Genomic DNA, 24,035 nt, shown 5'->3' on the forward strand with positions numbered 1-24,035 from the left:
AAACTGCTTTCATCAGGAAATGCGTGGCTAATAGCTTACTGCTGTTGTCTGCATTGACGTCTCTAGCGGTGAGGTAGCCCTTTAGCGAGAGAAATGAGGAATGGATGAACACTTATTGCAAATAGAGTCCACGCTGTTGAAGCGGTGTAGTCCTGCTACTTTCTGTTCCCAAAATCCCTTTTTTCACACGCACAGTACCAGCAAGATACACTTAAAGGAAGCCTAATAAGATGGACAGCGTAATATAGACGACAGTACTAGCCGGCACACTGCCTTCGCAACGTGAATCGATCTGAAACCGTACTGAAGCATGTCGAAAATAAGCCTGCCAGCCTTACTCTGTGCGAGCTCACAGCAGTGTACTAGTTAATCCACAACACAAAGGCAATATGTCACGACACAACTGCACTACCAATAAGCAGAACTACATTTACTTTTCAAGCCACGACCAATCAAGCAGGCACCGTTCTGCGTACACTCCTTCTCCACTTCTCATGTTTCTGACTTGTTTAATTTGTACTGCTCACGTGTAAAGGGAAATCTTGGGCGCTTATTTGATCGCATATTCGTCCTGTACAGCTACATAACTGGCCTACTCCATTCCTGTTTCCTTCGTCCGCGTGGCAGCTCGTCTCTGAAGAGTAGATGCCGCACCGCGTGCGTGGGGCGCTAGCCACGGCGCTCACAAGGACAACTGCGCTTCAACATGTTAAAAAGACGCTCAAAGTATACTTACTATACGTCGTCGTCTCACTGCTAGGTGAAAATTTCTGAAATCCATGATATAGGCGCGTGATGATGATACCAATGTGTCTTCGTTCGGGGATAGAGAGGAACTCTTATGCTGATTCTTTTATGTCCGAACCGTTTTGTTGCGAACCGGTTACCGCTATTATTTTTTACGGTTCTGCTCCGGTTCGGGTTCAACAGTGTCATGAAAATTTCGGTTCGGGTTCGGTTCCGGCAAAAATAACGGTTCGGGTACGGTTTTCGGTTCGGGTTCGGGTTCGGTTCGACACCCTGCTCAAAACCCCCAGGGATCACCGAAGCGTGCCCTTGCTTCTCCTTGGATTAATATAAATCGCCACTCTTACCAATGGTCGCTCAGAATTCCCACCTATTTGTGCCGTCTGCCTTTTTTTTCTTTTTTCGGCGGGTGTGTTACGGTTAATTCGAATGTCTGTCATTAATGCTAATATCCCTAAATATCTGCGTAGTTCGCCCATCATTTCCCTCTTATCGTCTCACGCGATCTGTAGCATCCGTAGTGGGGAACAATTTATCTCACTTGTCATCCCTTCTCGTGCCTGGTGGTGTCTTTCTGAACAACCGCTGTCGGCTTTTTTCTCATACTTCGTTAAATAAAGTGTAAGTTTAATGATGTCCTCGCTATCAAAGGTCACCTTGGGCGGTCTGCAGGTGCAGAAACAGCTGATAAGACGATGAGAACCCACGAAGGCATCACGTGAATACCCACTCGAACCTTATCTCTCCCTTAGCGACCGTGAAGTGAGTGTTGCTCACATAGGGCACATAGACGTTGTAATATATAATATTTTTCCCTTCTAGCTTAATTTTTATATTTGTGCAGTCTCGAAACCTATAGCTCCCATTGATGGTCCTCTATTCGGCAGAAAAGTTTTCGTTATGTTAAACCTGTAGGGCCCTGCTGTAGGTGAAATTAACCCTCAAGGACATTAGTGACATGCCATTTAAAAGTGAGACTACGGACAGTTTATGAATACGTTGTGGATGCGATCTTCAATACAATGCAGCATGAATTTATGAAAGCCAATTGTTGTTAGAAAGCATGCAGCAAGCCCTGTATGGAATCTGAGACAAGACACTTTCCACCACACTTGTGACGTCATGTCCCGTCCGTAACCATGCGAGATCATCATGAGGATGTCTCGTAAGTCACATAGCACATTGCAGGTGGGCCATGGGTCCGGCGTGGGAACATCGACGACGATCGTAACTGAAGTGTTCGGCGGAGCCAGGGCACGATGAGCGCAGGGTACAAAGACTGACACGTGATCTACCTGGTGCTTGAAAGAAGTACTGAAGAAAAAGGTTTGTAAGACTCAAATACTATTATACGCTCCATTGTGTGCTATTGCATTCAGCCAGATAACATAGTTGACGGGGACTATAGCCCGCATTCCCTTGACGTTTTTTTTTTTTTTTTTTTTTACCGTAGCAGGTATTCGATCAAACACCCGTCAACACGTATACCGTCACAGCGAGGGCTCCCAGGGAGGTCACCTTCTTGCACACGGTTGTAACGCGGAATAAGGTAAGTCCCTTCAGAGCCTCCCACTTACCAAAAACGACCGATTGGCAAACAAACGCGTTTGCTGGGATCTGTTCCGTATAATTTCAGGCTAGATAAACATTTTGAACGTAGAACAGATTCCTTAAAAAGACCTTCTGGACTCCACATGTGAAGTAAATAGGCCTCATCAGATGATCGTCATTTGTGTAGTAGTTTTCTTTATTTTTTTACGAATTCAAGCGGAAAATATTTTACTCGTCGGATATGCTACTCGCAAATTGTTTATTTCGAGTTTCTTCGGTTATGTGACTGGTTGTTCGACATAATATTCTGAGTGTGAACAGATGTTCGAATATGTTTATTCGCGTCATCTTCTGCAAGCAACCGTTTCGATCCCTGCCATCTGGGAAGTGAGAGCTTCGGCCACGCTGATTGGTTTTCGCAAACTCGTGACCTTACCGGAAGTAGATGCGAACACTTCTTCGAAGGTGTCTTCAGTGATGTCATGGCTGGTTTAGTTGCGGTATTCTCAGTGCGAATTTTCCACGCGCAATTACTTTTACTTTCATTTTGTTATTATTTTTTTTACAATATGATTGAAAGAGATACGTAACAAACGTAAATATACAGTGTAACACACTAGTGATATAGGCTGTATACAGACTCGTTTGCTTCTATAGATTAACTGCAGACGGCTTCATCATTTGCAACGCTCATTTTACCTCAGATAGGCGACCTTTTGAATCGCTATGTTGCCCTTGTGTGAACCACACTCTGACAAACCCTCCTACTTTGCAGAGACGATGACAACCGTTAGGACAAATAAATCAGAGCTGGAGCTCCACAAACTCCTTGAACGAGCAGTCCTTCTCCCCTACTACGACAAATTCATCGAGATAGGTGAGCCAAAACGGAACTTCATATCACCGCAGATTTCAGTCAGGGACGTGACACTTTCGTTGTCAACCACGCAGCGCAAACAGGTCGGAAGTGGCCGCTGCCGAGGTCATGGGTTCGAAACCCTGTACCATGCAAGCAGGAGTCGGTCAAGTCCTCCTCTGAGACTGTAGCCAAATACGCTGTCCCGTGCGATGGGGTTTAGCGAAGGTTGAGTAACTCTCAGTATAGGACGAATGATAAGGTACTTCTTGACCAGAGTTCCCTTTCGAGGCAAACCCCGATGTTACTAGAATGCCTATTTCCTTTCTACGACCGCGAAGAGGCAAAGGTCCCAGTACAAAATATCGCGTGCCAAGGTTGTCTACACTGAGGGATGTGTTTATATTGACGTAATTCGTTTGCAAAAATATGTTTCAACGACAACTTTTACCTTGGAACCGAAGACCCGCTTAAATGGGTTGTCGGGTCCGGAAGTGCGTGCATAAGATCGATGGTGTAATTTTCTGCAACGCTTTGTAGCTTCCTTTGGTGACCTTCCCCTCCCGAAAACAGCTTATATATTAAAGGTACTGTAAAGCAGCACCGATCAAATGTCATTTAGTGTGGCTATTCGATAGTCCAAGCCACCAGGACAAAAACTGTGCAAGTTTCATTCCAATCGACAGTACAATTAATTAGAAAATTACAATTAAAGATTACGGGCAACACTGTACTAGGTATTCGAAATGAATCCGTACTTCTGACACATACGGCGGCAACCACATTGCATGCGTATAACACTGGGCCCGGCATAACAATCCACCATAAAATCCGCCCCTGCAATCCACACAACGATCCACATCTGAGGATAAACGGATAAGCGAATTGAAATGAAATGCTGATCCGTTGACAAAAAGTGTCAGACGTTCAAGAAGGGACTTGTTTGTTCACAGAGGTTCACAGAGAGAGTTTGTTCGTTCGAAAGAGGCCACGAACAAAAGGAGCGCGCAGGCGCAGCAGAGAAGTACGGAGAGCCCCCATCGAAGAGCGACCAGCACTGGGTTACTTCGCAAAAACAGGGGTTAACAGGTTAAACTGTTAACAGGGATTTCAGAATGCATAGGTAAACAGGAAAACTAATAATATGGTTACTAAAATAACAAAGTTCCGATGTCATATTGTGTAATACCAATTTTCAGTGTTGCCCGCTGTACAGGGGGTTGTTTGACACCAGGCGTCGCACCGCTCCACTATGCCGCATCTTTCATGGCAAATTAAAAATATTTATAGCGCGTTGTCGGTCGTGTGGTTATGCATATGGTATTTAGAAGCAACAAAATCTCTAGACATATCACCGGCATATCATGCTTGTCTACTGCTTTACAGTACCTTTAAATAAACGGGATTTAAAAACTCGCATACTCTCGGAAGTACCGAAAAAAATATCCCCAGATATAAATAGCGTTGATCCCTTTAACATTTGGGGAAATATATTTTTCGTACGATTTTTTTTTTCATGTTAAGTGAAACACCCTACAACAGAAGCCTCAAGTCCTGAGAACAAGTACTTTATATTACTAAGAGCAGCTACTTTCCAGTACTCTTTGCATATTCTCAAGTACAACGATGGTTGCCTCATGATCTAAAAACTAGGAATCAGAGGAAAATCTGTTGGAATATATATATACACAATTACATCAATACTATGCACTTTGGAGTACGGATCCACATGTCAGTGCATTGGCAAAACACATTGCCATTGGCAACTGTTCCGTCCACAAAAAAAAAGAAAAAAAGAAAACACCGGTCCAGATAAATAAATCTTTGATATCGAAGATGAAGGCTGCAAACAATGACACTGGTACCTCTACAACGCATGGAGTCACATGTCTTGATAAGGCATCTGTCCACCCTAACCTCACTTACGGATTTGCCCTTAGGCGGGGACAATGTGCAGCAGCTTCGTGACTCCAGCGGACACGATTTCCAGGAGTTGATCAACATGGTAGATATGGCCAGAAAGCCACCTCACGTCAAGAGGTTCAAGAAAGCACTGGCAGAGTGGAAACCAGACACAGGTAAATAGAAAACTAAATTTGAATAAAAGGCTGTCTCTTCATGCATTGTGTGTTGGCACGCGTGCGCAGTACATAATGTCCGTATAGAAAGATGGCGTTTCGTTGAACTAGGCCTCAGTCCGGCCTCAGTCCGGCCTCACAAGCAGATCAGTTAACGAGCTATTTTCTGCAATCTCCGTAAGTCTTTCTAATGATTCTAATTGTGTGCACGAATCTCCTATATGGAAGCAACGATCGCGTAGGCCATTGTGGGAACGCCTGGCTCTCCGTATATGCATAACTTGGCAGAAGTGTAGGATAGTTAGATAGAATTGCAAGCGGCTGCATTCCTCTCTAAAGAGCTTACTCAACCGACAGTTACGTTACCGCCACATTAGCCCTTCAGTCGTTTCCGACAATGCAAAAGTGCGTCTCAATCTAAGAATAAAAACTACAGTTGCAGCAACGTCCACTCCAGCGGATGGAGCAGAAGGGGATCTTCACAACCTACTTCGAGGAGCAGATCTTCTCTCCTACCACGACAAGTTCATGGAGATAGGTGAGTCAGAATAGGCCGTGTCGATGCATACGCGGAATACTAACGGAAGCTAGTCGTGCGTGTACATGTGCGGACAAGGGACGGTGGCCGCATGATTCAGAGCGTACCCGCGACCAATTAAGCCTGTTTGGATAAGAGAAAGATAAATTTAAGAAAAAAGAAATTCGTTTAGCACGCAATTCGTATTTTGACTCCCACCTGGTTCGTAGGAGACGCCGCGCGACATGTCGTCACTGTTAGCGTTGCGTCTGGTGTAATAATGGTGACACAGAACACGATTGTCACGTTCTCACTGTAAAGGCCGACTTGCATTCTGAATAGTGACTCCTGGTGGACAGCTTGACAGACGAAGCAGGATTTCGAGCGACGTCAAATGTCGCTCGATTGCTTCTCTAAACGGGCGCTAAAATTCAAAAAGGAGTTGCTCTCATATGAAAGTCAGCGTTTGAATTGGTGTAATGCAAACACAGTGCGCAAAGCGCTAGCGCTACAGGAGAGAGCCACCAAATTGGAGTACCGACGAAATAAGCAACGCAGTTAAGATGTTTAATTGAGAAAGGAAGATTTTCATTTATGGAAGGAACCAGAAAGGTCGTCCTACTTACAGAACACCACGATGGTCGCAACAGTTACTTCCCTCTAGTTTTGAAAGCCGTACGGTTCCACAAATTGGGAGGACTGCTTTTGCATACTACTGTCTATACATGTCTATACATGAAATTCGTTATACAGGATGTTTGCTGCAACGTGTCCCTAAATTATATTTTTAAAAAAATTACGAGAATGTCGCTCGCTGCATTCGTCTTTGCGGCACTTTTTTCGCCAGGGAAGACTGATTTTGTCGTATTTCAACTGCGATAAATTGAATTTTTAAAATTGATCTCGCTAATTTACCGAGTTAACCCCACGTTTTTCCAACGGAAATGGAATGCGCATGTTCGATTTACCACGAAACATCACTGAAGGCGTCCAGCACCACAGCGGGAACACATGAAAAAAAGAAAGAAAAAAGACATGCAAAAAGGCGCTGTTTTGGGACTCCCAAGTCGCTGGGCGCTAGTAGTTCAGCGCTATGTGGGCCGTCGTTGCTCCGCCCCCTTCACAGTCACTCGCCACACAAAATTTGGTGCGTCACGCCTTCAGCTTCCCCTGACGCTTCCTGTCGTTCCACGCATATCTCTTCTTGCCGAGTCCCAAAACGGTGCTTTTTGCATTTTTTTAATGTGTTCCCGCTGTGGTGCTGGATGCCTCAGCTATGTTTCGGGGTAAATCGAACATGCGCTTTCCATTTGCATTGGAAAAACGTGAGGTTGACTCGGCAGATTTGCGAGATCAACTTTACAAACTCAATTTAATGCTGTTGAAATTTGACTGGTGAAAAAAAACTGAAAAAAAAGCTGGTGTCTTCCTCGTGAAAAAAGTGCCGCAAAGACCAATGCAATAAGCTGCATCCTTGTACAGTGTCTAGGTTATTTTATATAGTTCATAGGCACTCTATAGGAAACATTCTGTATATTTCCAGTCTCCTTACCTGAACCTGACCCCATTGATGCCAGATAAAGTATTCGTAGCGGATTTTGAGCCCTGTTTGTCTTCCTGTTCTTGTGGATATTTCGTTCCCATGGAGTTGAGATGACTACAGGTGTTTTGTCGACACTCCTAAATGATGTTTATCTTTCTTTTTCTTTTTTTGGTGACCGCCACGTTTCAGTTGTTGATCTTCTATGTACAGGCGCCGACAAATATTTACGGAACACGCAGCAGGTGTATTTTCTCCTGTGCGCGACAGCCCATATCCCCAAGCAGCACAATGTACTGAAAGTCGGGTGCAATAGGGGTGGACGGGTAGGTGGAAGGCCTTGAACAGGCTTGTGAAACTAAAGAACATTGATGAAACACATACCGGCCACCCCTATTGCATTCGACTTTCAGTACATTGTGCTGCTTGGGTCAGCATGCACGTGGCACTTGTCCATAGGGACCCCCCTCCCTTTGGAGGAAGGGAGTTGCCTCAGGACAGAAGCCGCCGATATTTCGAACAGAGACTGTTCTTCTTCTGGGCACCGTCCTAACGTAACAACGTAACAACGTCACACCTAACCCTTTAAATACCATGCCAATGATGAGGACGGTGCCCAGAAGAAGAACAGTCTCTGTTCGAAATATCGGCGGCTTCTGTCCTGAGGCAACTCCCTTCCTACATCTCTACCGGTTCGCTGGATTTCTACCCATCTACGTCCCCTCCCTTTGGGAAATTCCTAGATCCGCCCCTGCTCGAAACATGGTTTGAATTGGTGTCGCTGCCGTCTCACTCCTCTACCCCTCTGAACGAGTGAACAATCCCACTTCCGCTTGCCGCCAGGGTGTCGCACCGAGGTGGAAATATACCGCTGGCGTTTTCCGTAAACTTTTGCGGAGCCTGTACTTCTACTCTCGCGACAAAGAACGCCGTAAGCGGCACCGAAGGCCAAGCATCGCCGACGCTGGCGAAGGAACCGTCGAGAAATGACCAGGGGAGCAGGTGGGCTCAGCAGTTTTCTGACAGGCTGACGTCACCACCGCGGAACTCTGTGTCTTTCCGTCGAGAAAACGTTGTACGCGGGTCTCATTTTATAGCGCGGTCACCGCCATGTATCGTAGTCGGTGCTACTCTCCTGGATATTTCTAGGGTTCACTCACCATTCAACGTCTACTATCCACCCGTAGCCGCCCTTTCAGTTTGTTTTAGTGTTACTTCTGTAATGCACAGAGTCACGTGTCTTGGAACCTTAACCTAACCCTTTTGGAATTGTCTTTAGGCGGGGACAATGTTCAGCAGCTTTGTGACGCCATGGGGGACGATTTCCAGGAAGTGATTCACCTTGTTGATATGGCCAGAAAGCCATTTCACGTCAAGAGACTCAAGAGAGCACTGGGCCAGTGGACAGGACAGTCAGGTAAATGAAGAACCAAACGGGGAGAAAGGACTCCATCTTCGTGTATCCCGTATAAGCTTTCGGTACCGGTGTATAATGGCACATTGAATGCCGGGAAGGCTTTCTTCGTTGTTTCACAAATCCAATATTACGAGCCAAGCAGTTGACGACCTATTTTCTGTTATCTCCGCAATATACGTAATCGACTTAATTGCGTTTAGGAACGTCTCACATTAAAGGAGATGATCACGTAGGTCATTTGGGGGTACCGGACTTCCGCATGTATGATTGCATAGAAATGTAGAATTGAGAGATAGAGGTACCGACAACGTACCCACAACTGACTCGATTCTCACACGCGCTGTCGTTACATCAATCACTCTGTAGTTTTATCTCTGAGCATCGTTAAATGAAGATAGTGACAGGAGTTTCACGTTATCTTACAATGAATTATGATTTTGTGTGGATGTCGATCGATGGCTTAACAGTCGACATTGCTTTACAGTCGCGGTAGCGTCCAGTACGGCCGACGAATCAGAAGGGGAAGTTCACGAACTACTTCGACGAGCGGATCTTCTCTCCTACCATGACAAGTTCATCGAACTGGGTGAGTTAAAAACATGAAGTATGTCTGTGTGTATCGAATGCTAGCGGGATCCAGGCAGGTTGTTGCATTTCCAAAGGCGTGTGTATCTGTAGGGCCGGTGGTGGTGAAAGCCGATATATGAGATAGAGGGGAGTGTTAAGATCGAGTTAAGCCGTCATCTAACGCCGTCCCGAATACTAGGTCTTCTTCCTGCGCTCAAGAAGCGGTAAATTTCAGCTCATAGACCTGTGTGAGCGCGCCAAAAAAATTCCACGCTCCGCTAATAGGCAGAGGGCGCGGCATGGCGGGAGAATTCCACCAGGCAAAATGGGGCCTCGGCTTGTTTTTCATATGCTTTTACCATGGCCGTGGGAATGCAACTAGCCATCAAAATGGAAACCTTTCTATACAGTTAAAATTATTATTACAAATAAATCTCGTTCGACAGATTGATAGTTTCGCCATGCTGAGCTACGACTGAAGCTCTTAGAATGATGGGATGGTTGTGTTAAAACTCTAAAATCGCCAATTTCCATTGGCGCGATGGGAACGCGAAAAGAAATGTTTAGTCCTGTCGTTTTGTGCTCCCTTGTATGGTTTTTCTTGCCATTCTAAGAAGTAATTTAGGAATACTTATTTTAGGATGAGTTTAAATGCTTGCTGCATGCCCTGAACAGAAAGAACGAAAAAAGATTGAAAATAGGTTCTTTGGGATTGCAGAAGACAAAAATTCGTATTCCAGGTCCGGCAGGGACTTCTACGATAGGGATGTGTCTAATGTGTCTGAGGACACGTTACAAATGTTTAACCTCGGTATTGGATTTGTTCTCAGGCGCAGACAATGTGCAGCGGCTTTGTGACTCAAGCGACGAAGAGTTCCAGACACTCGCCGAGCACGTAGGCATGGCCAGAAAGCCCCTTCACGTGAAAAGATTGAAGAACGCACTCAAACAGTGGTCAGGTCATGCAGGTAATTGGAGAAATCCCGGGTTCTGGTAAAACCACTCACTTTTCGTGTACATGCTCCTGGCACTCCATGGTAGTATTCATACACGACGGTCCGTATTGGCCAAGGAGAATTCGGTTGTATACGTGCGGTGTTTTTTTATTCCCAGGTCATAGGCTGAGTATATACATAGAAGCAAGGTGTTACGTGGCACTGTAAATCAGTTGTATTTTGCTTTGCATTTCCTTTACTTCAATCTCCGCCCGTTATGCTTCTAATTATTCCTGTCGTTCTCACGAACAATCCGCGATCGACAAAAGATGTTACGGCCCCTTCGGAGCACGTACAGGTTCAGGTTATTAAAGGCATGTGCCTCAGCAAGGATTCTCAACTCGGGAGGGGAAATTTGGGAATTGAAATGGGGGAAGGACACCACGCGGCACTCACTTTCGGTTGTCACTTTGCAGGACATCTCCCTCGCCAGAGACGCACCAAGGGTAGGTCATGGCAGTTTCTAGATGCGCGTGTCTTATCGCCGCAAGCGGTAGGGTCGCTCGCGAGGAGCAATACAGCCTCAAAAAACTCGAAAGAAGCAATAAGATACCTCTGAACTGATGCGCCTATTGCTTTGGAGTTATTATGAGTAGCGGTCCCAGGGGATAGCGCCTGGGTGATCGGCAAAACGGGTGCATTGCGGTGATCGAAAAGGTGTTGAGAGCCGATCACGTAGAGAGGTACCAAGGGTGTTGCAGTCCTGCGTCTCAAACCTATACGCACGACTCCCTTGTCAAGTGGGCTCCAGTTACATCAGTCATTGTGTCCTTTTATGACCGAGTGCTTCTCTGGAGCTTGCAAAAGAAATTCAGTGAAGGTAATAAGTAAAACGGTGGCCCCAGATGTTTCCTCATCCATTTCTGATGTCAGGGGAGCAAAATCCTCATTCCCTCCTATGGTTTCATTATCTTGTCAATGAACAGCGCGATGGCCGTAGGTTGCTATAGGTCTGGTTCCCTTAAGGACGTGGACGTCAGCCGCGAGAGATATGCACGATGGCTCACAAACCCTATTGACTGACATGTCTCCCGCATTTCAGAGCCAGCTGCGTTTCGAGATTCGCACAAACGATGTAATACGCGTCTATTGCCCTTTGTTGTGAAACTCTGTATACAGGCCCTCATCGTATCGGAGAACCTTCGCTGAAATATGAACCGCGTAACAGGGGGTCAAGTGTTACATCCCCTTCTAATTATGTTTTTCCTCTTCCTGATCCAGTATAGCTTACGTATTCCTTTATGCTAGCAAGTCGATTTTATCTTATCTTAATGAAAATTTAAAACCTCACTGCACGGACGCATGTGTCTGTATCGCCTACAGTGAACTTCCTTTGCAGCCGTAATGACGTCCATTCCTTCAAACGAGTCGGAGCGTGAAGTTCACGAACTGCTTCAGCGAGCGGATCTCCTCGCCTACTACGACAAGTTCATCGAGAAAGGTGAGCCAGAATGCGTCTTCGTGTCACCAAATATAGCGACCTCACTGGTACTTCGGTTGTTTTTTTAAAGTGTTTTGTTTTAAGGTCACTATTTTTCGGCATGCTCGCTGAACGATTTTTCTGAAGTCAGCCTCGGTGGATCAGTGGTATACTGCGGCCAAGTGCCTCGGATTTGAAATGGCGCGAATAATAATAAAAATAAATAAATGAATAAAAAGGACAATTTCTCTCACACTTAGAGAGTACCCTAGATGGTACCTTGCGTGGTCTACAGTGCATTTAGTAAATCGTCTTCATGAGACTTGGAACGTGTTTAACTAAAGTGTTGAACTTGACCCCAGGCGTAGACAATGTCCAGCAGCTTTTTGACTCGACGGCAGAAGAGTTCCAGGAGTTCATGGATCTTGTTGGCATGTCCGGATTTCCTTTTCAACTGATGAGGTTCCAGAATGAACTGGAACAGTGGACAGGACACCCAGGTGAGCTACACACCACTGCACTGAGGCATAGCACTCGTACCTCGTATACTCCACCTTGGCATTCCTGCGCGGAACATAATGACTTTGGCGAACATAATGACGCGGAACATAATGAATTTACACGCTCACCAACTATTTTTAAATCTCCGCAATGCACCTAGTGTCCTACTGACTAACGACATAGACTGAAAGAACGAACGGGCGTATGGACCGCATGATGGACACGCCTATACCCTAATACGCCGTTCAGTTTTTTTTTTCTCAATTTACACGCTGTGTGGAACGTCGTGTCCACAGTGCAAACTAATAACGTCTATCGAGGTCTCGCAACCCGTTTAGATACGTAGATCAACAATCCACTGCTGTGTTTGTACTTATGTACCACATAATAGCCACCGTATTTCATTTAAATGGGCCCTAAAGATGGTCGTGTTTTGAGTCTCATAGGGTACTGGACGCAGGTGTATTCCGTATTGAATGGTTATTATGTTAATACACGCACAATGCATCGTAGGAAGTGTCTTTGTTATTGCCGTTTGCATGCGCTGGTGCTATACATTTTCCTTTGAGATGTCGTTCCAATGCATACACAATATATGTAAAGCATATAACGCAGATACGAGTTCAAATATCTTTTTTTTTTTCCAGCGTGCCAACCAATCGCTTATTTTTTTCAGTCACAATGACGTCCGTTCCGGCAACAAAACCGAGACTCTCGGAGATTCACCACCTCCTTGAACCAGCGGGTCTCTTCTCTTACTGCGAGAAATTTGAGGAAATAGGTGAGTACAAACCATTAGCACAGCTTGCACAGCACACAACACACAGAGCGCTTGTTGGTCTGTGCAGGCTATGGTAAGTGCATACTGAAAACCCTGTCTTTCCGTTCGAGCCAAAACGCACTCTGTCGCCTCATGCCATGGAACAACCGCATGAGTCAGTCAGAAGGGAAATACGCGAATCGTTATCGGTAACGATGATGAGTCCTTTCACTGAGTACATATTCTCAAATATGAGTCTTGGTATTTTTCAAGTAACGGATACTCCCACAACATTAGGAACTTTATTTTAAGATGATGAATGGGAAGTTCCATCGCCACGTCACACACTCTACCTCATTGCTGGTGGAGATGTGGGAAATGAAATAATGAGCCCCTTGAGTATAAGGATCGAAGTCCTATGGTGTCCAGGAAGGTGCAGAGAGCTTGGAGGGCAGAGCGTTGTTGGGCTGCGGATGTGGCCAGGGACCAAGCAGTTTTCTGTGGAGAGGGGAGGATGGGGGAGAGTCCAGCTGACTAACGTAGGTAGTGTGGCCAAAGAAGAATGTGACCACAGCGACAACGTCTGAAAGAGTGAACTTGTACACACTTTTACTGAATTGAGGCTTATTCGTGGAAGAAGCTAAGACACCATGCATTATTTTACGACGCAATGTTAATCATTTGATGTCACCTAATTTATAAATAGTCCTAACGTGCGAAAAAGAATATTTAATGTAACGTTTCAACGAGAACATTACATTAATTCGGAAATGCTCGTATACGAGCCCATGGGATTTCACGCTTACGGTTTTAGTCTCGGTGTGACGGGCGACTACATTTGCTAATTTGTTTAATCTAGACCACGCTCGACATCGCGGCCCTTAGAGGCTTAGTAAACACCACTATGCGCAACGAACGCTCTTGAGCAACTCGATGCGGATCGGATTCAACCCGCATTGAAAATGCCGCGCGAATTAGCGAATGTTTCTGTGAAGAGTTTGCTTTTGTTGCAGTGACATTCCTCCCACACATGAACACCATCTCATGGTCAGCAGCACTGCCTGCGACAATGCCACTGCTCACACACTGGGTCTCGATATTGGTTACAATGGGGTCCAGGGACGGATTCAAAGGTCTGTCATGGGAGGGGGGGGGCGGTCTTAAGGAAATTTCGTGCTTTGCGGCGCAGCATCGTCCAGGATATAGGGTTTTTACAAAGGGAACACGACCGCATGAGGTCCCCCCCGTTACATCCGCCCCTGTCGGTGACCCTGAATGAAAATGATTGTGTACGGTTTGTTGCGTGATCACCTGTTCGAAGTCATCGATCGGGGTCATTGGGCTGAGTCTTGGGAAAACCCAGGGAAAACCTCAGACAGCACAGCCGGTGACAGGATTCGAACCCGTGTCACCTCCTAGTCTCGGCGTGGAAAGCGATCATGACTAACGATCATGACTGGTGACTGATGATCATATGACTAGTACACTCAAGGGGGGAAAAAAGAGTGGAACGGAGATCAATAGCGGCTCCTTATAGTCCCTTAGACTGCTATTCCCTCCCCATTTTGGTCCCCTAACCCCGACGTTTATTCCCTAGAACTGCAAATTGTTACTGACCTTCGTAAAATGACCTTCAGAATGCAATAGTCTACGTAAATGTGTGCTGTTGGTCAGTTTGGTGGTATAAGACTTTATAGTTGAGCCAACTTAGCGATATTCCACCTAGAGAGAGTAAGGAACTGTTAGCGCATCTTTCTTCTCAAATTGTACCCTATGTATGCCGAAAGATTTTAGATCACTCCATTTTTTCTGTAACATGTACGAAGGTGGATATAACAACCTCCTGCGACGCATTCGTATAAACTGTGTTCATAAAGCCTCAGACGATTTTAACCCCAGTGCTGAAATTTCCCTTAGGCATGGACAATGTGCAGCAGCTTCGCGACTTGACTGACGAAAAGTTCCACGAGGTCATCAACCGGGTAGACATGGCCAGGAAGCCGTTTCATGTAAAGAAACTCAAGAAGGTACTCGAAGAATGGACGGGGCCCACAGGTAACAGAATGCCACCAAATCTGGGGGAAGGGTTCCATTTTCTCTCACATGATGTTACACACACTCGCACACGCCACGTTATTATTCCCTATAGACTCACTTCAGTGCTTGATGTCATGGTGATGCGGCGGCGCTGCTGTCGTGCTTGGTGGACTAAAACCGCGCGATCAGTAATTATGTGTTTTCGGTCACTATTAAGGGCATGCCGCAAAGTGGTGTAGCCACTGCATGTCCTTCGCGGTACAGAATGGACAAATACGTCACATACATCGTGCGGTTTCCGACTCCATTTTCTCTACCAGGTACGTCTACTCTATGCGCGTGAGCGGGTGCCCCCTCTTGTTCACAAACTGAAGTGGGTCTATGCATTACACAATGCCAAATATATTTTCCTCCAGAGCTTGTTAGTTGATTGGCAGATCCCCTGCTAGGCTTCCAACTAGCATCTCTCGTGCGTTGTTTTCTTTCTTCGTTTCATTTCTAATCTCCCTAATTGCTGTGAAGGAGGCTATCCCTGATCACAGCCAACGGTCGCATATTCGCTGATGGGCAGCCCATTGGGCCAGCATGCATAAATTTCTACTATGGTAGGTGATGAGCAAGATGAGAAAGAAGCGACGTGGCGGCACTGCATGCCAGACTCACCGTGAGGTCATTACATCGGTCTTTGCGTTTTCTAAAAAGGAGCTGTAAAGTAAATGGCACACATGTACTTGGACGCTTCAGATGCCTAAAGTCTCTGCTGCAAATCCTCCTGCTTTTTCAGCAATTGAATTTCAAAAATTGCTTGCCAAGCAAAGGATGCCGATTCCGCGGGCTACTCAGACGCGACAACCCTTACTCGACTAGAACGCCGTCTACCGAAAAGGCAAGCAAACACCCAATCGAGTTCGTGGCCGTATTCGCGAGTGCAGTGCACGCCTCATTATCGAAGGTGCAGGATTTGTGTTTCTCAGAATACAAGCCCGTAAGCCTGATATACGTATGAACTATGAAGTGCTTGGATGCGAGTTTTCGGAGGCAGTGCTCAGCGATGCAGCGACACAGAGAGAGAGAGAAAGACCAACAGAGGGCGCGGACCGCGCACATACTCGAAAACTTCTGTTGCTTCACTTGTGTTCCGTCCTAGCATTGTTCTGAATTCATTAATCATTTGTACTGATCTTTTATCATAATATTATTGTTGCTTCACAATGCGTTGCAATCTTTAATCGTCCATATTGGCTTCCTCGTGCTGTTCCCATGTTCCTATTTTTTCATTAAGGAACTCACGTTACATACGTGGCATTCCCTATCCCCGAGCCGTCCATGTGTATTTTTTCTCGTTATTCTGGTTCTGTGTTTCCCTCGCAATAAGTGTACTAATGCTTCATTGCTTGTTTGTATCTAGTCTTGTGTACTCGCATTTGTCTACTTCTTTTGTGTCTACTTGTTTTCTACCTCTGTCTTCTTGCAAGGATATGATACGGTCGACGGCTATAAGGAAGCCGAACACTTCCACCCCACTGTCTCCTGTTATGTGTCGGATGAAACAAACCTGTTCCCGTGAAATGACTGTCGTGGTCTCGAGAGTCAATTAACGAAACAAGCAGAGGTATCGATGAACACTGGAAACTCAAAGACACTAGACAACAACCCAAAATACAGCAGCGACGACATATCATTGCTGCTTTTATTATGCAGCGTGATCCCAGAGCAAAAAAACAAGAGTCCCTGTAGCCACTGTTGCTTCGCGGCGCAAACACGGAAAAACGAGAGTCGAGGTCCAAACAAATTACCGCACTTCACCTGTTTCTTGCATTTCAATTAGTGTTGCATACGTTCCTAAATTCCTCGTTAAAATTACAGGAATATCACGCTTCATCTCCAAGGACATGGCTTCGACACCTGAATTTGATCTTGACTTGGAAAGGTCGCCACAGTGGGAAGACGTCAGGAAGGAAATGCACGAAGCCGTTGTGGCGAAAGACGAGGCTCGTGTTCTAAAGTGCCTGGATGCTGCACCTGATTTGAAACTGTGGTTGGATCCTGTCACAAAAAGGTCAGCTCGTTACAAAGCAGTCGAAGAGAAAGCCATCCGTATACATGGCCTTTTAGTCTCGCGTGGATGTGGACTCAAGAACAAGAAAGAATCATCGTGTTACAAAGGTCTCACACCCCTTGAAAAAGCTGAAATACGACGGCAACGACATTACACCACAGAATGCGATGGCTCTTACATCGACTATTTGAAAAGCAAATCAAGGCACGTCGGATGTGATGACTTCGAGGAGCGATTGGAGAAGATGTTCAGGGAACTTTCAACCGACCAATTAAACGAGAAAATATTGAAAGTTGTTGCCACAGCACCGCATCTGGATATACTATTCGACTACAACAGTGAAAACGTTCAGGGGATCACGGGTTGCAGCGGCAGGCGCGACCTCGGACTTGCTACCTGCGAAGAGCAAAGAATTTTTATCGGAGGTAGAGGAACGGAAGCCGAAGTCCGGGGCACGTTTATTCACGAATCTTGTCATATGGCACTTCATCTGGTGTATAAAAATGATGGCAAGCCATATTTACGCGAAGATACAGAAGTGGAACTGCGATACAGAGCCATTCTGGATGACATAAAACGAAGAAAAAACGATGTGGATCTCTTGATACGGCTAGCTTTGAACACAAGTGAAGAACAAGAAGCGATTGTTCGTATCCCACACATACTAACTCAATATGGCAGCGATCGTGGAAATAGGGTTCTCGAAAAGGAGGTACCAGAACTCCGAAAGTTTTTCGAGGATACTGTCATCCCTGACATGCAGAAGTACATTCAAAATGGAATCCCATCGTTAGATGCGAGAATGATAGAAAAGGAAAACGCGAGACTCAACAAAGCTTTCAACATTGACAAACTCAATGTGAAATTCGAGAACCAACTGAAGAGCAGTGCCTGGGAAAACGGGTTGCTTCACGTAGTTACGAGCCCAGAACTGAGGCTTCTCGAAATAATGGTTCACAACGCTGTGCGATCTACGGGACTTCCGTACATGTTTTTCGATGCAAAACAACTGGACTCCGCACTGGAGGATGTGTTACTAGACTACAAATATGCTTTTGCGCTTGTAACGGTCCAACAAAACGAAGGCGTCCGAAAGATGATTAAACTTCTCAGTGAAGTCTCTTCTGTCACTGGATCAAAAGTAATCTTGCTCGTGGAAGACAATGGCAAAGACTACTTGATGACAAAAGTGCAAGAAGATGCATTCTTTGGCGAGAGGCACAAAGTTCACAGGATCGACGAAGCAAGCTTTGCGCATGTCACGAATAGCTGCAAAAAATGGATTTTCGAAAATTCCCGCGTAAAACTTCAGGGCCAATGCGTTTCTACGTTTTCGAACGCAACGACTATGGATACCTTCTTACGTTGCGTTGACACTGCGGTTTTTCTAAAGCTATGTGAGTCGGGGAACATTGACCTGGGACCTCCTCTTCATGAACTAGAAGAACGTGTTCAGAACTATTATGTGGAACGAGAGTGTAGAAGAGCCGTGGAAACTAACATGAAAGAATGCAATCTAAAAGACGACAGTGAGGCATTCGCACTTCTGGGCTGTCCACACAATCACCTCGCAACACTTCTACCTCCCGGTTGTAAGCCAAAAGCCCAGGAGGTATTAACGAGGTTCGAGAAATTCGTACTCATACGACAGTCAGGTGACTACGAAGCTCTACTGGAAAATGTTCATTTCGAAAACAAAATAGTGCACCTGCTAAAGTTCGACGAATCTTGTACTAGGCTCTTGTGGACCACATCAAATGGTCGTCTCAGTCACCTTCCAATGACGAGAAGTGAGAGTTACACCGAGGACGCGTTGTTGAACGTTGATGAGAAGGTTGTCATAGTCTCTGGTACACCAGGTATGGGAAAGAGTATGCTGGCAAAGCGCTTGTGCACAGAAGTAAAAAATCGGGATTTGAAGCGGTGGGTGATGTACGTCGACCTTCCTCAGAGAATGGCGTCTGTTAAAACAGCGTTGGCGAGTCAAGCGGATATGTGCAAGTATCTAGCGGATCTGTGTCAAGTACAAAAAAATGGTATAGAGTTCGCTTTGTTTGAGAAGAGTTTGAACGTCGGAAGCCCTTTTGAGATTGTCTTCATCTTGGATGCCTTCGATGAACTGAACAAGGAATACCGCAAGTGCGTCTTGGAGCTTACATCGTTTATATCTCAAAAGAAATCTCACAAGATATATATGTTTACTCGTACTGTATTTAAGACCCATGCACAAGATGCTCTGCACACGGTGTCATATGAACTCCTTCCTTTTTCAGCCGAAAATCAGACGGAGTTTATTAGAAAATATGAGGAAACAGCTCATTCAACCAATGAAAACGATGGAGCTTCCGAGCTGTTCCAGCGACTGCACACGAACTTGAAGGAGACAAACGAGACAATCCTAGAAACCCCTCTCCTGCTTCGTATGATTTTTGAAATGAAGAATGGGGAAATTGTAGAGTCTGACGATTACTGCTCGTTACTTAAACGTGCAAACATTTCAGAGGATAGAAACTTATACGTTGCACATGTCTACAGGCTGTTTGTGTGGTACAAGCACCTTGTATACCAAATTGAAAAAAAGAAAGAAAATATCCGACTACACGCCGTGCAAGAGGAGGATAACGAAGCAGCGAATAATTTTTACACAAAACATCTGCTCCTGGCTATGAAATGTATATTCCCTCAGGAAACCTTGAAATACTTATTGAACAAAGACGAATTAGAGAATTTAGTGCCTGAAGGACGTTTAATGAAAGATGCAGCTAATAACAGTCTCAAGGAAGGTTTTCTGAATGGTCTTAACAACGGAATTCCAGAGTTCGTTCATAAGACTTTCGCTGAGTTCTTTGCAGCTGATTACCTACTGCAAAAGGCGAAAGAAAGACAAAATTTCGACGTGAGGGATGTCATTGTCAATCTGTACCGTGAAGAAGAATACGGCGGTGTAATGATGTTGTTCGACGCACTGGCATCGGACTCCTTTCCCCTTCACTCTGCTGTGATGAACAATGACGCTTCATATTTTGAGCGACGCGTTATCCAAAAACAGGATATGTTGAAAGTCGATAGGCTCGAAAGGACGCCACTGCACTTAGGAGCCCTGCATTCTGATCAAGCAACATTAAAGAAGCTTCCGATGGACGATAAGCTAATCAAGAAGGATTTGTTTCAAATGTCACCATTTGGGTACGCAGAGCTGCGGTCTCCATGGGACGCAAAATACGCTGGAGAGTGGATGGAAGGCTTGCGGACTGAGACTTCGGCTGTGGGAGACAGACTCGACGTGTTATGCGCTCACTGCAGTGAGGAAGCAGTGAAACGTTCTACCGAAAATCTACGCACGTGTGAAACCTTGGAGGAAAAGAGACATTTTCTAGAGCGAGCAATATTCACGGCTGTGAGACACGACCTACGAGGCGTTTTAGACGTGTATCTGACCTATGTGTCCCGGAGAGAGAGTACAGTAGATCTGCACAGAGACATCATGGACCAATTAGAATCACGGGAGAAACGAAGCTCGAGATGTTCTGCAGAGTCTTCGGTAATTGGAAACCTTGATAGTTTTACAGACAGTAGCGAGAGAACTGTCCCTTTTTACGCAAAGTCCGAGACTGTTTGTAAAATGCTCGTTCCTTACTGCGATATGGGAATTCTTGATCAGGATGGAAACACAATGTTGCACATTAGCGCGGAAGAAGGAAATCTGGAGACAACACAGTTTTACCTCGCACATTCATCCGTTAACAATAGAAATGGACACTTTCAAACTCCTTTGCACTTGAGTGAAGATGCAGATATTGCGAGGCTACTTCGTTGTCGTTTTCCCTCAGTGAATGTTCTCAATTATCGTAATCAAACTCCGATGGATATATGTGCAGAGAGAAGTAATCTGGAGGTCATGAAGTTGTTACTCCTTCGCACTCGGACATACGACGAACATCACATGAGACTGAACACAACGCTTCATGAGGCTTCTGGCTCTCATTCCCTTAAAGCTGTGACGTTTCTTCTACCTCACACAAATGCGCACATGCTTAACGACGAAGGAGAAACGTGCTTACACCTTGCTTGGACAACTTGGGACGATCCTTCGAGTGTGGAGTTGAACTTTTTGAGTTGTCTCATCCCACACTCGCTCGTGAACTCACCTGAAACGTCCGACTCATCACCGTTGTACGTCTGGGCGAAACGTGGTGGAACGAAAGTGATGCAAACTCTATGGCCTTATTTGCGACACAGTGACCCTAGGCATGCACAGAGGATCAGCGGATGCTCCGTGTATACGTGGTTGGACGGGGATTTCCAAGGAGAAATTTGGTGTCTGAAACTTCTCTTCCTTCACTTAGATGTCATCGCTGGTGATCGTTACAGCCGTAAACTGCTACATGATGTGGCCAAGTGCAAGCTAGGCCCGGTACAAGCAATACATGGAGTAAATTACATTAATTACATGAAACTGTTACTGCCGCATTTAACTCTCAGTGAGCAGGATTATGTAGAGTGGAGCGGAGGAAGTGACGATATTGTTACCTTATATCGGGGATGGTCGCACATGAATAACACCGATGATCCCCACATTGACGATGTCGACACGGAAATGATCGACGACGATGACAATACGGAGTTGCTAATAGAAGCAGAGGAAGGTAATGTGGAAGCTGTCGAACTTCTTCTCTCCCCTTCATCCGTGTGCTTTACAGATGAAAAAGGGAACACTGCATTGCACTTGAGCGCGGTGAATGGACACACAAATGTGGTGAAGTTTCTCATTCCTTTTTATACATCAGTGGACGTGACCAATGTGGATCGAATGACGCCCATGCATCTGTGCGCCTTAGTAGGAGACCTGGACGTTGTAACGTTATTATTACTCCGCTCTAGTATGAGTTCCCGTGGCGAGTGTGGAAAGACACCTCTTCATTTGGCCTGTGAAAGTGATGCCGTTGATGTCGTGAACTTCCTTCTTCCGCACTCATTCCCTAATATGCCCGACGGGAGCGGGAGCTGTTCCATGTGCTGCACTCTTTCCGCTGAAATAAGCAACATGGATACTCTGAGATGCCTCATCCCTCACTCTCTTATGAACTCTCTTAGTTGCGCAGACAGTTCACCAACGAGAACCTGTGTAAGACGTTATATTAGAGAAGAGCTGGTGACATTACTGGCATATTCTTGTGATTATGAAGCTGCGACTTTATTGACGCCTCCCATGTTGTCACTTTATGAGGACGATGTCTGTATGAGAAGCACGCCTTGTCTGAAACTTATGGTTCTCCACTCAAATGTCAAGGCAGTGGATGCGTGTTTTCGTGAAACCCTCAACGACATTCGAGAGTTTGATCCAGAGAGTTATAAATTTCCAACTGTACAAGAGACTAGGAAATCACTTCAAGTGAATTGTATTTCTCTCTTGCTTCCTCATACAAATGTTTCTGCTAAGGACGATAAAGCAAAGGAACTATTAGAAGTCCTCCAAAGCAGACAGGATCCCGAATTGGATAGCTTCCTTCAGAAATGGCTCGCATGAGTGACATTCATTCATTCGTGATGATGACAATTGTTGGCACCGAGTTGTCAGAGACACGAGCTCTCAAGACGGTATGGCTGTTTTAAGAGAAGTATCAATAGCAGTATACTGAGTCCTTGCCTTCATCCGATAAAGCACAAACATTTGCCAGACTCAAAAAAGAAACAAAAAATCACTTTTGTGTTTGTCGTGGCTAACGCGTTCTTTCTGCTTGTTGTTCCTTTTGTTACAAAGTACGGTTCCGTACTAGGTTCATAAGGTGATCCGAAAATGTGTAAAAAGATGTATTTATTCATAATGTGCTAGTTATATGGTTAGCTACGTTATACCTTTTAGGGTGGTAATGGCTTGTCACCAATGTTAGTCGAAAGATGTGTGAAGTTTACCGCCCTTGGTGTCAAATGCCGAATGTATATGAAATAAAGTGTTCTTCGCACATTGGAGAAGGCTTAATTCAAATAATTTTGGAACTCTCGTTCACTTCGCTCCAGAGTGGTGTAAAGTAACTATTGTCGAGCGAAACACATATGTGCGAGACACTCGTACTTTTATTACGACCGAATAAATGTACGGGTTCCAAATTGCTTTGCCAGTTATGATTACAGATTACAGTGTAGTTACAGATTACGAGACATATTACTTTGACGTAATCAAGCTTTCTTTAAAGGAGCCACGACTGATCCAAAAATACCCGTCACAAATTGGATTTGTGTGTCTGTAATTAAATGATTGCATGCAGCTGTCCTTGGAAGTAATGTGTCCAGTTAGATGTCATCAAGAGATGCAGAAGGGAAGAAAATCCAGTAAAGAAATATGAAGGGAAGTGTCCCAGAAGGAGAGCCGCCCATATTTCGAACAGAGGCGGCTGTTCTCCCCCCTCCCCCCCTGGGCAGTCCTTCAGTTCTTCATCATCATGAGCGAGATGTAGAATTAGCGGCTCGCACACAGCGTAGCACATGTCCTAGGGCCCCATCGCAGCCACAAGGACAAGTGTTTCGACGGGACACAAGCTATAGCTATGGCCGGCATGCGATAGCTCGGGATGTGTGCTTTAGATGTTATTACAGGTACTTTTGCAGATTCTCTCCACCATAGCAGCACACAGTATTGGTCCAATATTGGCACTGTCCCGGCTTCATTGGGCCTAAGGAGGGCCAATCAAGCCAATGAAAAGCAATAAGTGCTGTTATTTTGGCTCAACCGCAGGTACACAAAAATGGACAAATAAGGCCCGTCATGTTAGAAAATGACCAGCATGTCATTGTTATTGCGGTTTAAAGCAATGTCGCCCATAAAATTACTTTCTCGAATCGCGTAGTGAACGATGTCGCTTCGTTGGCGGTACACTGGTATGCCGTTAAGATAAAGTGCCAATGTAGCCAGCTTTCAACCAATGGTTATATTTTAATATTCTGAAATCTTGTGATGTGTGTAAGGGAAAAACCAGAAGAGTATCGCTAAAA

General features: G+C 45.3%; 2 protein-coding genes across 8 annotated transcripts in view; both read left to right on the plus strand.

Annotated features, from left to right (window-relative positions):
* The window catches only part of LOC135374138 (uncharacterized), a 181,980-nt gene extending 158,970 nt beyond the window's left edge, over positions 1–23,010 (plus strand). For 2 of the 6 annotated variants that reach the window (XM_064607149.1, XM_064607147.1), the window contains 13 exons: positions 1,936–2,073; positions 2,201–2,296; positions 3,074–3,175; positions 5,095–5,232; positions 5,669–5,770; positions 8,569–8,706; positions 9,191–9,292; positions 10,104–10,241; positions 11,608–11,709; positions 12,051–12,188; positions 12,866–12,970; positions 14,867–15,004; positions 16,853–23,010. In XM_064607149.1, the coding sequence (XP_064463219.1) occupies positions 3,079–3,175; positions 5,095–5,232; positions 5,669–5,770; positions 8,569–8,706; positions 9,191–9,292; positions 10,104–10,241; positions 11,608–11,709; positions 12,051–12,188; positions 12,866–12,970; positions 14,867–15,004; positions 16,853–22,572 (6,918 nt within the window). In that variant the 5' untranslated portion in view covers positions 1,936–2,073; positions 2,201–2,296; positions 3,074–3,078 and the 3' untranslated portion in view covers positions 22,573–23,010. Of the gene's footprint in view, positions 1–1,935; positions 2,074–2,200; positions 2,297–3,073; positions 3,176–5,094; positions 5,233–5,668; positions 5,771–8,568; positions 8,707–9,190; positions 9,293–10,103; positions 10,242–11,607; positions 11,710–12,050; positions 12,189–12,836; positions 12,971–14,866; positions 15,005–15,036; positions 15,307–16,852 lie in introns of those variants that run through there. The other 4 variants (XM_064607148.1, XM_064607150.1, XM_064607151.1 and 1 more) reach the window with 4 other exon arrangements.
* LOC135374141 (zinc finger protein 845-like) overlaps positions 1–24,035 on the plus strand; it is a 257,280-nt gene that overhangs the window by 132,811 nt on the left and 100,434 nt on the right. The gene's annotated exons all lie outside the window — the stretch shown is intronic.

The sequence above is a fragment of the Ornithodoros turicata genome, unplaced genomic scaffold (assembly GCF_037126465.1).
Source record: "Ornithodoros turicata isolate Travis unplaced genomic scaffold, ASM3712646v1 Chromosome44, whole genome shotgun sequence".
NCBI lineage: Eukaryota > Metazoa > Arthropoda > Arachnida > Ixodida > Argasidae > Ornithodoros > Ornithodoros turicata.